This window comes from Barbus barbus (assembly GCF_936440315.1).
Source record: "Barbus barbus genome assembly, chromosome: 44".
NCBI lineage: Eukaryota > Metazoa > Chordata > Actinopteri > Cypriniformes > Cyprinidae > Barbus > Barbus barbus.
The window spans coordinates 9,375,131-9,388,651 of NC_136722.1; the positions used below are offsets into that span (position 1 = coordinate 9,375,131).

General features: G+C 37.7%; 3 protein-coding genes across 9 annotated transcripts in view; 2 read left to right on the forward strand and 1 right to left on the reverse strand.

Moving 5' to 3' along the window:
- LOC306863553 (arf-GAP with SH3 domain, ANK repeat and PH domain-containing protein 1-like) overlaps positions 1-7,646 on the forward strand; it is a 74,192-nt gene extending 66,546 nt beyond the window's left edge. For both annotated transcript variants that reach the window (XM_079406956.1, XM_079406955.1), the window contains exons 25-28: positions 1,442-1,500; positions 2,035-2,543; positions 5,189-5,311; positions 6,303-7,646. In XM_079406956.1, the coding sequence (XP_079263082.1) occupies positions 1,442-1,500; positions 2,035-2,543; positions 5,189-5,311; positions 6,303-6,377 (766 nt within the window). In that variant the 3' untranslated portion in view covers positions 6,378-7,646. The remainder of the gene's footprint in view (positions 1-1,441; positions 1,501-2,034; positions 2,544-5,188; positions 5,312-6,302) is intronic.
- Positions 7,647-8,003: 357 nt separating this feature from the next.
- LOC306863554 (elongation factor 1-alpha-like) lies at positions 8,004-10,027 on the reverse strand (the record flags this gene model as incomplete). Its single annotated transcript, XM_079406957.1, has 7 exons — positions 8,004-8,116; positions 8,193-8,427; positions 8,504-8,760; positions 8,865-9,015; positions 9,230-9,526; positions 9,624-9,803; positions 9,884-10,027. 7 exons carry the CDS (start codon positions 10,025-10,027, stop codon positions 8,004-8,006), a joined length of 1,377 nt encoding a protein of 458 aa, XP_079263083.1.
- A 1,264-nt stretch (positions 10,028-11,291) lies between these two features.
- LOC306863622 (CYFIP-related Rac1 interactor B-like) overlaps positions 11,292-13,521 on the forward strand; it is a 67,337-nt gene continuing 65,107 nt past the window's right edge. For 2 of the 6 annotated variants that reach the window (XM_079407073.1, XM_079407076.1), the window contains exon 1: positions 11,292-11,571. The gene's annotated coding sequence lies outside the window, so the exon portion shown is untranslated. Of the gene's footprint in view, positions 11,572-12,706; positions 12,880-13,521 lie in introns of those variants that run through there. The other 4 variants (XM_079407078.1, XM_079407074.1, XM_079407075.1 and 1 more) reach the window with 3 other exon arrangements.

A 13,521-nucleotide genomic window follows, 5' to 3' on the forward strand; every position in this document is an offset into this window, starting at 1 on the left:
GGGATGGCTGTTCACGGAGTGCTGTATCAAAGCATATTAAATGTAAAGTTGACTGGAAGGAAGAAATTGAGTAGGAAAAAGTGCACAAGCAACAGGGATGACCGCAAGCTTGAGAATACTGTCAAGCAAAGCCGATTCAAACACTTGAGAGAGCTTCACAAGGAGTGAACTGAAGCTGGAGTCAGTGCATCAAGAGTCACCATGCTCAGACGTCTTCAGGAAAAGGGCTACCAAGCCACGTCTGAAACAGAAACAACGTCAGAAGCATGTAACCTGGGCTAAGGAGAAAAAGAACTGGACTGTTGCTCAGTGGTCCAAAGTCCTCTTTTCAGCTAAAAGTAAATTTTGCATTTCATTTGGAAATCAAGGTCTGGAGTCCGGAGGAAGACTGGAGAGGCACGGAATCCAAGCTGCTTGAAGTCCAGTGTGAAGTTTCCACAGTCAGTGATGATTTTGGGGTGTTGTGACATCTGCTGGTGTTGGTCCATTGTGTTTTATCAAGTCCAGAGTCAATGCAGCCATCTACCAAGAGATTTTGGAGCACTTTATGCTTCCATCAGCTGACAAGCTTTATGGAGGTGCTGATTTCCTTTTCCAGCAGGACTTTAGCACCTGTCCACAGTGCCAAAACCACTTCCAAGTGGTTTGCTGACCATGATATTACTGTGCTTGATTGGCCAGCCAACATGCCTGACCTGAACCCCATATGGAATCTATGGGATATTTTCAAGAGAAAGATGAGAAACAGTTGATCCAACAATACAGACGAGCTGAAGGCTCAATAGTGCCTCAGCAGGGCCACAGGCCGATCGCTTCCATGCCACACCTCACTGATGCTGGAGGTTGTGCTAAAGGAGCCCCGACCAAGTATTGAGTGCATAAATGAACATACTTTAAAGAACTTGAACTTTTCTGTTTGGCAAATCCTTTTTTTTGATTGGTCTTAGGAAATATTCTAATATTTTGAGATACTGGATTTTTGACTTTCATGAGCTGTAAGCTCTAATCATCAAAATTAAAACAAAAAAAAACTTTTGTAATGTTTTTCTTTACATGTAATGAATCTAGAATATATGAAAGTTTCTCTTTCTGAAATAAGTTACAATAAAAAATGAACTTTTTCACGATTTTCAAATTTTTTAAGATGCACCTGTATATTCACACAAGCAAGTTGAAATCTTTTGCAGTGCTTATATAGCGATTCTGTTGAACTATTTTTAGAACTATATTTGCATTAGAAAGGTCAGCAAACTTTAGACTGCAAATTTATACATGGCCTTTTGTGCTTCATTTGAATATGTCCATGTAACTTTGTCATCATGTATTTGGGAATGCAAAACGGTTCCATTTTATACAGTATGGCTGGTTTTACAGAGCGTGTCGTGTAAATATGATATAATCAGACATTGCTTTAAGGCTTACATATGTTATTTATTTCTAGTTTTAACACCACAAAGCCCACACTTGGTCCACGGGTCCTTCCCAAACTACCTCAGAAGGGTAGGTGACATGCTTTCTGCTTTTGAATGTTGCAGTGGTACATCTGAATGATGAAATAAAATAAATTCCTAGAAGTAATTAATTTAGTTATTCGTGAATAATCACAAATGTATTTACATTCACACATGTATTTTAATTTAATTTAGTTTGTATTAAGCTCACAGTTTATCTTTTCCAACCCACTATTACAGTACAGTTAGATGTATAACTTAAAGAGAAACAATTACAAATCAAATTTCAGATCACAAAAAATACCCTTACAAACCCCAGTGTACAGTGACAGTGATGCAACAAGCAAGAGCATTTATTCCAAGTATTTCAGCAAAAACTATTCTTGAACTTTTTACAGCACAAAAAAAAGAGACGTTTTCTTTTGTCAATTTCTAACGTACTCTACATTTTTTTTTTTTTTTAAACCTGACCCAACATCTTGCTAGTAAGGGGAAATATTTCCTCATTTGTCTTCTGAAATGGTCTAGAACTATATAAAAAATTAGCCAAAAACACATAATGACATTGTTTGTTTTTCAATAGTTGCCCTGCGTAAGATAGATACCATCCATCACCCATCTATGGATAAAACCAACCAGCCTCCTGAACCTGTCCTGTTCCAGAAGGTTCTGCAGAGTTCAGACACCCCACAGAAAGTTGTGTTGGCCGATAGACCTCAACCTGGAGATATACCGCCTAAACCACAGCCATCAGAATTACCCCCTAAACCAGGAGAACTACCTCCAAAGCCTCAGCTGTCTGACCTTCCCCCTAAACCCCAGTTGGGTGATCTACCCCCTAAACCTCAGCTGAAAGATCTCCCGCCCAAGCCTCAACTGACAGACATCTCCCCACCCAAACCTATAACCACTGAGGTCCTCCACAAACCTCCACCTGGAGAAGTAGCTCCCAAGGCCCAACCACCAGATACTCCAACAATCATCCAACCAGCTGAACTGTCTCCTCAACCTGTCCAGTCTAGCGAAGACACCAATGGAAGCCCAACATCTGCACAAGAGACACCTGTACCATTGCCCAGGAAAATAAACCCGGTAAGGACTTAGTCACCGAAGCTTTGGAAAAATACATTCAAGTATGTAACGAGCTGCTTTCTTTTTTTTTATAATTTATATTTTATTGTCTTTTTCACAATGTGAATTTTACAAAAAAAAAACAAGGCAAACACATCCAATACTTTAAATCAGTCCCAACAGGTTTTCCTTGTATGCCCCTCTTGATGAGACATTTGTTTTTGAACATAAAACAAAAAGAAAAAAATAAATAAATAATAAATAAATAAAAATACAATAAAAAATAATAATAAACATTTGTAGCTTAGAACCGGGGTGTGGTATGTGTTTCTCTTAGCGACAATCCTTGTATAGTAAATTTGTTTTTCTCATCCTTCTACTCGGTACATTAAAAAGGTATTCATAAACATTCAGACCTTACACCAAACCCTAAACAAAATCCATTCTATATTGCCTAATATATTTAAGCCATCCTCTCCAGATACTTTTAAATTGATCCACTTCCAATCTAATGGACGCAGTTAGCTTCTCCATATTGTAAATGGTTAACATTACATCAAACCATTCTTCCACTTTAGGCACCAAATCACTTCGCCACCTTCTAGTTATTGCTTTCCTACTAGCCAACAACATTATTCGTAGCAATTTATAATCATCCCTTCTTTTTAAGTTAAGACCCTCAACTATCCCAAGATACATAATTTCAAAGCTGGTTGGTATTTTCATTTCTATCACCTCTTCAATTACCACTTTTATTTGTGTCCAATATTGAATTATAAGGGAGCATCCCCAAAAGATATGGAAGTGATTTGCTTTAGTTTCACCACACAATCTCCAACATTTGGTATCTCCATGTTTTCTCTGTGCAGGGGTCGCAAAAAACCTTATTATATTCTTCCATCCATATTCCCTCCAAACTGAAGAATTTGTGGTTTTCCACTGGTATTCATTTATTTCCCCCCAATCCTCCCCTGACAACACTATGTTTGCCTCCCTCTCCCATCTCTCTTTAACATATACTGTGTTGTCCGCTTTCAAGTCCTCCAGAATTTTATACAATTTAGAAATGACTTTCCGTTCTGTCTGTGACCTATATGCTTCCATCATTATTTTTATGACCCCTGGCCATGTTGAACCTAGTTTAACTTTTTTAATTTCTTCTCCCAAATAATGACGTAGCTGTAGATATCTATGAAAATCTTGCTTCTGGAGGCCATAGATCTCCTTTATTTTCTGGAAACTCATTACAGTTTGATTTTCAATAACCTCCCAATACATTTTTGGGCCATTATTCCACAATTTAAACCTTCCATCCAATTTGTTGGGTGTGAAATCTATATCGTGTGCGATCCACCTCAAAAACCTGCAATGACCCGTTAACTTATATTTCTTCACAATGTCAGACCAAATTTTAACAGAAAGCTCCAACCATGGATTTATTTTAAGTTTCAGATGGGACCTCAGTGTTTCATCGCATAAAATAGCTTTTATCGGTGGCCCCTCTATTAGTCTTTCCTCAATGTCCTTCCATTTTGCAGAATATTCTGAATCCCACAGGTTAATTAAGACCCTCAACTGCGCGGCCTGAAAGTAACTTTTTAGACAGGGTAACACTAGACCCCCGCTCCCCTTAGGTAATTGTAATGTTCTATATTTTATTCTTGTCTTAGCACCCTGCCGTATATATCTAGATATAATTTTGTCCCACTCTTTAAATTCTTTTCCCGTTATCTCAATTGGAAGATTTTGAAATAGGTAAAGCAGCCGGGGTAAAACGTTCATTCTAATCACTTCAACTCTTGATACCAAACTCAAGTACGGTATTAAGTTCCATCTTCCCAAGTCCGTTTTAATCTTTGATATTATTTGGTCATAGTTTTAGGTTTTCAATTTTCCAAGTTCTTTCAGTAAATTAATACCCAAATACTTCATAGACGTCATATTCCAATTAACATTAAAACTCTGTCTTATAACTTGATTTGGTTCATAGTTGAAGGTTATGACTTGAGTTTTTTGGACATTAACTTTGTACCCCGACAGCCTACCAAAATCTTTAAAAGTATCCATCAGTACAGGCAATGACAGATCAGGATTTTCCAGATAAATCAGGACATCGTCCAAAAACAAATCTATTTTCTGTTCTAACCCTGCCATTACAATACCTTTGATGCTCTTATTTTGTTTTATCCACTGGCTTAGTGGCTCCAGAAAAACGGCAAATAGCAAGGGGCTTACCGAACATCCCTGACGGCAGCCCCTTTCTAATTTAACGATGTTAGATAAACTACCGTTAACCTTGATCCTTGCTATAGGGCCTGTGTACAGAGTCCGAATGGTCTCAATGCACCTTTCATGAAAGTTAAACCTCTTCATTACTCGGAATAAGAAATCCCACCTTACGGAATCGAATGCTTTTTCTGCATCCATCCCCATTATTAATGCTTCTAGTTTATTATCACTAATATGTTGCATAATATGCAACGTTCTACGAATATTGTCATGGGTTTGTCTCTTTTTTATGAATCCAGTTTGATCTAAACTAATAATGTCGGGTAAAATTTTTTCAATGCGCCTGGCCAGAATTGCTGTGAATAATCTATAATCTATATTTAGGTAACGAGCTGCTTTCAACAAACTCTTACACTATTTGTCTTGCTTTCTGTCAGATAAAGAGTAAAATGCGGAGGGTGAAGACTATCTATGATTGTCAGGCAGATAATGATGATGAACTCACTTTCGTTGAGGGTGAGGTCATTGTAGTAACCGGGGAAGAAGATCAGGAGTGGTGGGTAAGTGTAAAAACACCAACTTTTCAAGCATGTACACCAAAGCATGAGACTGAAGAATCCTAAATTCTACATTCTGATTGATTAACAGACATTCCAACATGTTTCATTAATGTTCTTTGAAATAGTTCATGGCTATGAAATAGCTCAGGTTTTTGACCACATTACAGTTCCATATCGCATATTACCTCATTTTGATGATGAAACAAAATGCCCAGGAGTCTACTGTATTGATGAATGCAACTTTCACACGCATCTGATGGTCCATGCACGATTTTTGTGAGAATGTTGTCATTATTTCTGTAAATCTTTGCTGAAAAATTCTGTTAATGCTTTTCCTAGCATATTACATTACAAAAATAGTATTTTGTTGTTCCAGATCCATTCCAAAAGGTTACTTGTTAGAACAAAATAAAAGGATGGTTAATAACCTTTTTTCTATAGGTCTAATGAGTGTATATTTTAATAATAAGCTTTGAAAATGGCAGTAAATTGTAATCAGTTATTGCTTTTTTTCTGAGAAAAAGATAGTAAGCTAAACATTTTATGTGTAATTAACATGTTAACATTTTGGTCTAACAACAGAGCATTAAACCCCACATGCAGTGCCTTTAGAAAGTAAAAAAAAAAAACTCATGACAAATCAAAATTAAAACAAATTTTTATCATATACAATTTTTTTTATCATATTAAAAATATGATACATAAACTACAATATTATAAGCAAGGTGCAAGGCCCAGTGCATTCTTGGAATAAAACCAAGAGTGCAAATGGTGTCCTTTAAAAGATGAAAACCTGAAAAATGTCTTGACTTGACATACATGTGCTAACCATAGTAAAAGCAGAATTGTTTTCAGGCCATTGAGTTATTGAAAGTTAATCTGGCATTCATTTTCAGTAATTCAGCAGTTCGTCATTAGTTATTTCTTTTCTTGATTTAGACTTGCATTTATAGCCACATTGTGATTGCAACCTTTCTTTTTTTGTCCTCAGATTGGACACATCGAGGGGCAGCCGGAGAGGAAAGGTGTATTTCCTATGTCTTTTGTTCATATCTTGTCTGATTGACACGCAAATGTCGGTCCTCCACCTCCACCAATGGGACGCACTTGACTTAGCTGCTGAATCAACAATGCAAGTTTTAGGAAGATGGAACCACAATGAAAAACACATTATCACCTTACCGTCATCAGAGACATTGTGTAAATAAAATGTCTAACTTTACCGCCGTTACCCTTCCCATTATATACAGCTTACCGCACGGTGGCTAGACTGCACCCACTTAAAAGACCAGCACTTTCCCTCCACTATTACTGAATATCTGTATATAAGATTGTACATAAATGTGTGTGTTTGTGTTTCACACAAGGCTGAGTGTGTGATTGTGTAAATGTAGAAACTTGTGTTGGTCTGAAAAGTAAATGTGTGAACTTGTACTCTACCTGCCAGTAAGTTACAGCTGGGGCCAGTTTATTTTTTTTCAAATAAGTAGAAGTATTAATATGGCGATCATATATAGCAGGGACAGACAGGAGTCGACTTCTCTTCCTAATGGAATAACTGGATTCATAAGTTTGCTGAACATCAGTTTTTAGTAACATAATTCCTAATACACCACTAAAGCATGTCCGAGAATGAAATGTTAATTTGTGTTTGCTATTCCCCATTCTTGCTACTCAGTGTAAAAATTAACCTGTGCAAGGCATACGCTATTACGGTGTCCTTTCACAGGTTGTTCCTATGTGATCCCATATCAGTGTTTGTTTAATCTACGGCAGTACTTTTACTACAGTCTTATTGAAGGACAATGCTCTGTAATTCAGTGGTGTTCCATAAAGTCACCCTTCATCTTTAGTATTGTGTTTTGAGAGGTCTTGGATACTTGAAAAAATGGAAATTGTTTACTTGGTTTATAGATGTTATATTTTCAAGTGATAGACATGTACTGTATTGCAACTGGATGCCATGCTGCCAGTAACCTCATGTTAGATCTCAAGATCCGCTTCTTTAGCGGTTCAAATTCCCAGTGAAGGACTATGACCACCATAGTCTAGCATTGAATTTACTTTTGAAAATGTCAGCATTATAGTTCCTTTTGGTAGATGAGATCCATCTCCCAAAATTAATGATCATGGTTTCAAGTTAAATTCAAAAGGAAGCAGTTGGATTTAAATTTTATCCTCTTTGGAAACTGAAAGTCACCTTTCTCGGCATTCACCCAGTATTCAATGTTAAGTTGAAAGAACAAGTCTAATGTGCTACAGCAGATTGAGGACTGTGTCCACTGTCTGAACATGTCCACTTACCATTCCATTATCAATAAAATGGCTTCATGTTAAACAAGACTCCACGTCTCCGTTTAGTCAAGTTACAACCAACTCTAATAAGAAACTAACCAGCACTGCAACAAGTGTACTCAAAAAGCATACATGCAACAACTGAAGTGAAAACTCAAATTTATTTGCAGTCCAGTAACAATGCTTCTCTACAGCCATGCCAAACCTCATACTGGGCCCCAGAGTCACTTTAAACAATCCAATACACCAGTGACGTTTAAAAAGCGGCTTCACTTTAAGGCAAAATAAAGTGTAGTTACATAAAACTATACAGAAATGTTCAACTTAAAGAGAACCTTTTGGTTCACATACCAGACTGCTGGTAAATAAAGTATTATAAAAGGGACAAATGAGCAACTCATTTTGATACAGGAGCTTTGTGCGATGTCTTTTTAGCTTGGTCCACCTTCTCCACAGACTTGATCACTCCAACAGCAACGGTCTGTTTTAAATCCCTTACGGCAAATCGACCTGACAAAAAAAAAAAACAAATTTCAAAACTGGCTTCTTTCAGCAGTAATATGACCATTTAAATCCAGTTCCTTACCCAGAGGTGGATAATGAAAGAAGCTCTCCACACATAAGGGTTTGTTTGGGACGAGTTGGACTGTGGCACCATCTCCTGACATCAGATACTGGGGCAAGTCCTCCAGTTTCTTCCCCGTACGCCGATCAAGCTTCTCCCTCAGTTCAGCAAAACGACAGGAAACATGAGTTGTGTGGCAGTCTAGTACAGGGGAGTAGCCAACCTTGATTTTTCCTGGGTGGTTCAGCATTATGATCTGTTGAAATATGCAAGAGAATTGGTTACACAGTTTGTCAGTTTGTTCACACTTTACTCAAAAGCATATACTGTACCTGAGCAATGAAACTGCTCACATCCGATGGTGGGTCCTGCTGCGAGTTACCTGCTACATCACCTCTCCGAAGGTTCCTTACAGACACATTTTTAATGTTGAAGCCCACATTGTGACCAGGGAGGGCAGTCTGAAGCCCCTGGTGATGCATCTCAATTGACTTGACCTCAGCAGTCAACTTTGCTGGTGAGAAGGTTAGAACCATTCCAGGTTTCAAGACACCAGTCTCAATCTTACCCACAGGGACTGTGCCAACACCTGGGGAGGGGAAACCAGTTTAGACAGTCACAGTAGATGTTGAGAGTGCTCAACAAGGGGTTTTATACTTTGTCAACCGAAACCTATTTGGTAGTTTTACCCACCACCAATCTTGTAGACATCTTGTAAGGGAAGGCGCAGTGGTTTGTTCGCATTGCGCACTGGAGGAAGTAGAGAATCAAGCACCTCCAACAAGGTTCGGCCATTTGAGTGGCTTTCTTTCCTCTTGAGTTTCCACCCTTTGAACCATTGCATCTGAAATAAAACATGCAAGTAATTGAGATGAGCAGATATAGTCTATCAGGGATGCCCAATCCTCTTCCTGGAAGTCTGCCTTACTGAAAGTTCAGCTCCAATCCTGATTAAACACCTGAAACACCATTTCAGGAGCACTTGGTTACAGACAGGAGTGTTGGAGCTGAACAGGATTGGTCTGTGTTCGCAACAAGGGTGTCAAGAATGGCATTACCTTTTGGGATGGGGCAATCATGTTCTCACCACTCCAACCAGAAACGGGTATGAAAGGTACAGCACCAATCTCAAAGCCAATCTTCTTGATGAACACCGACACATTCTTCACCACCTCATCATAACGTTTCTGGCTGAATGGTGGCTCAGCGAGGTCCATTTTGTTGACACAGACCATGAGCTGTTTGACCCCAAGGGTGTAAGCCAGCAAAGCATGCTCTCTCGTCTGACCATTGCGAGAAATCCCAGCCTCAAACTCACCCTTTGCAGCAGAGACAATTAATAGAGCAGCATCAGCCTAAGTAGGAGAAAAAAAATAGCCATTTAGGTCAACTTGATTGTATAGGAAAACCAGATCAAACTCAAGAGCTCAACTCCAGAAGATGTTGAAATACCTGTGAAGTCCCTGTGATCATGTTCTTGATGAAGTCACGATGACCAGGTGCATCAATTATAGTAAAGGTGTATTTCTGAGTGTTGAACTTCAGTAGGGAAATATCAATTGTTATGCCACGTTCCCTCTCTGCCTTCAGTTTGTCCAGAACCCAGGCATACTTGAAGGAACTCTTTCCCATCTTCAAAAAAAAAAAAAAAAAAAAAAAAAAAAGGTTTAGCATTCAAACATTCATAAGAGAGAATTAAATTTAATACTAACCTGGGTTGCAGCCTTCTCATACTTCTCAATTGTTCTATGGTCAATTCCTCCACATTTGTAAACGAGGTGACCAGTGGTTGTGGATTTGCCACTGTCTACATGGCCAATTATGACCAGGTTGATATGGATTCTTTCTTTAGCCATATTTGCAGATAGTTTAGATAATGACCTGTTTCACACACCAAATACAACACACTCCTTTTTTTTCTATGGTGATTTTCAAACACGGCAAACCTGTTCAACAAAGGGAACACTTAAGTATGGGTGCTGGTGATTGCGTCCTGCTGTGCTCAATAAAGGCTGAAACTGCATTGATGCAATAATGATCACGCCCACAATGAATTACAATAGGCTAGCTAATGTTATATTAAAATATAATAATTAATAAAAGTCTTCAAATTTCTACTTAACAGATACCACAGGTATCAAAACACATTTGTTTATCTCCATTAAACCGCTGCTTTTAGAATCGTTTTGTATTTTTTTTTCTTGTAACAATAGCTAATAATCAATAATGTATTTGTATGGAAACTATGGTGAATTTTTTATTTTTATTTTGTTTTCTTAAAGAGCTGGGGCCTGTTTCATAAAACACGTTTACCATATAAGCCAGGCTTATTTCAGTTAGTCTGACTTATTTTGAACCAAATCAAGTGAAAATAAGTCAGTCTAACTGAAATAAGCCTGGCTTATTTGGTAAACTTGTTTTATGAAACAGGCCCCTGGTGATCTCAGATTGAAGCTCCATGATAAAAATGTTGTATGCTATATACACGTGGGTGTACTGTACATTTTGTTGGAATTAAATATTCTCTATATGTTTTATTATTATTATTTAGATTTAAATTAATTAAATTAGGGTTGAGATTAATGAATGGCTCAATAATTATTTTGAATAAGCAAATTTACTGACCAATTGTATGCACAAGTTTCAACATCCATGTTTTGTAGTTGCTCCAGCCAATAGCCAGGTGAGGAAAGAAAACGGCCCTTTTACTTGAACTAATTTACAAAGTTTAGGCAAATGTATCTTTCTAAAAGTTGTCAAATATGGGAAAAATATTTAAAAAATCAAGTATAATTTCACGTGACAGACAGTATATGTGATTTCGTAACAAAAAGGTTTAGATTTTGTTGGAGAGTGTGTCATCGTCATTAGTAACTTGTTGCATTTGCACAGGTTTATATAACAGGAATGAGTTTATTAATCAGGTGTCTCTTATGAGCAACAGCTCAAGTTGACCGGCAGGGGGCGCGCTGAATACTTCATTAACTTCACTTATATTATAATAAATCATCTCATGTCTAATGCACACGCGACTAAATATTTAAAGTAGTATACATGGTTATTATATGATGATGCTTGGAGCTTGATTTACGGCGTTTGGTTAAAATAAATGCGAGAAGCACGTGACGTTTTATTAACCCGGAAATAACAGTCGGTAAGACAGCTGAGAGAGAGAGAGAGAGAGAGAGAGAGAGGGGCTCAGATACACAGAGAGAGAGAGAGAGAGAGAGAGCGAGAGAGAGGGGCTCAGATACACACAGAGAGAGAGAGAGAGAGAGAGAGAGCGAGAGCGAGAGGGGCTCAGATACAGAGAGAGAGAGAGATCTAAAAGCCTTCCCTCTGGAGCTTATAGCGTGCTACCTGGACTCAATAAGTGGCTTTCATCGCTTCACAATCAAAGGTTTGTCTTGATTTCTCTCGTATGTCTTTATGCTGCATGTACCGGGCTTTATTGTGTATATTCATAACTCTGAATGCATTAGTGCTGTAGTACAGCATGTGACTTTCAGCACGATGGCACCAGTGGCCATCCGTTGTTTAAAAAGGTATAGACAGGAACAGATGAAAGTACTTGACAGGGTTTAAATGCATTTGTGGGTGAAAAAAGTAAAGCAGCTATGTGTCATAAAATGCAATGCAGTGTAACTTCTGCCATGCATTTTGCAACATTGGTAAGATACAGTTTTCACAAGCAAGAATGTTCCCATGATCATGGACATCCTGGAAACATCAGGCTATTTTTTAATTGTTATTTACAGGTCTGGAAAAGTCAGAGGATATTATTTGTATCTTAAAAGCATATGGAAAAGTATGTATTAAATACACTTCTTGTAGACATACTCGGCTCTACAGTGGTAATTCATTGGTCAAAGGTATGGGAACATAAAGTCCAGCTGATGCTTCTGCCCAGATCATAAGTGGGTATTGAAATCTAGTGTTCAAGTGTAGTACACTACATGTCCAATGTGACTAAGTGTGTTTTATCTATGTATAGTTTAATGAAAGTGCTTGTAAAAACTAATTCTGGTTCAGAAGTCCTTACATACCAGAAAACCTGTTTGATTATGACCGTGTGTCTCTTATGGTTTTTCCTAATTAAAATCATTGGTAGGATGTATGCAAACCTATGCAAACCAAAATAGCATTTGCAATAGTAATGTCAGGTTCTGCAATAATATCATGCAATTTACACTTTATTCTCCTGTCTTTTCTTCCAAAAAGTCATATTAATGAGAGATTATGGAGTATTGGTGTGGCATAGAGCGTTGGACTGTGTGGTTTTATATCCATATCTCATCCCTGCACATGTGAGATCAATCATGAGTCTCTTTACTTTATAAACCTCCTCATAGATTAGGCTGGCATTTCCTATCATATTGGATAAACCTTTGTCATCACAATCATTCATGTGCAGATACTCCTCACACTGTTCGATTAACATCTTATCGCTTCTCCTTCCCTTTCCTTTTATGGTATGGTAGGTGAGGCTTGAAGTCAAGCAAAGCATACAGGAAGGATCTGATCTGGTGGTTTCTGACACTTTGTTGTGTGTCAGCGTACCCATAGCCTATGTTTTAAGGCATGGCCAGATTGATACGGGTTCTTAATGTGGAAGCCTGTTTGTGTGTGTAGGTGGATGTTGCCCGATGGGACTGCAGTTAGATCATTGAAGCGCATCAGGGAGCAAATCGAATGTATCATCGTTTATGTAAGTTTGATGAAAATATAACAGGCTTGGTGATCACTGATATAATCTTGCATGATATAGAAACATTCAAAAGTTTGGTGTCGGTAAGATATACAATATAATTTATTTATTTAAAAAAATACATATAATATAATTGTATAATATATTTATTTATTAATTGAAAGAAATTTATATTTGTATTCAGCAAGGATGCATTAAATCAATCAAAAAATGACATTGATAATGTTTAAATGGTTTTCTGTTTCTGTTAATCAAATAACCATGAAAGTTTTTTAGCAGTTCATGCTATTATTAGAGTTTAGTGATTTTATTAGGGATGATTTTTTTTTAATTAGGGCCTATATTATTTTATTGTTTGTAACGTCAGATCACTTTACCCCAAAATATAAGTTGCACACTATGTAAATCATCAAATGAATGACCTTGGAGGCAAGGTACTGTGTGCAAAATGGTAAAAAATGTTTAACTTGTAAAACACATTGGACTGTGGCAGGCATTGCACACATTGCTTTGCCTGCATGTCAGGCTATGAGGGGTAAACCGTGTGGCTCTGCTTGTTTAACGGACAGATGTATGTCGTAAATAAAGGTACTTGTAAGCCACTTTCCACTATGATGTGGTAGGTGTGTGCATCAGTGTTTG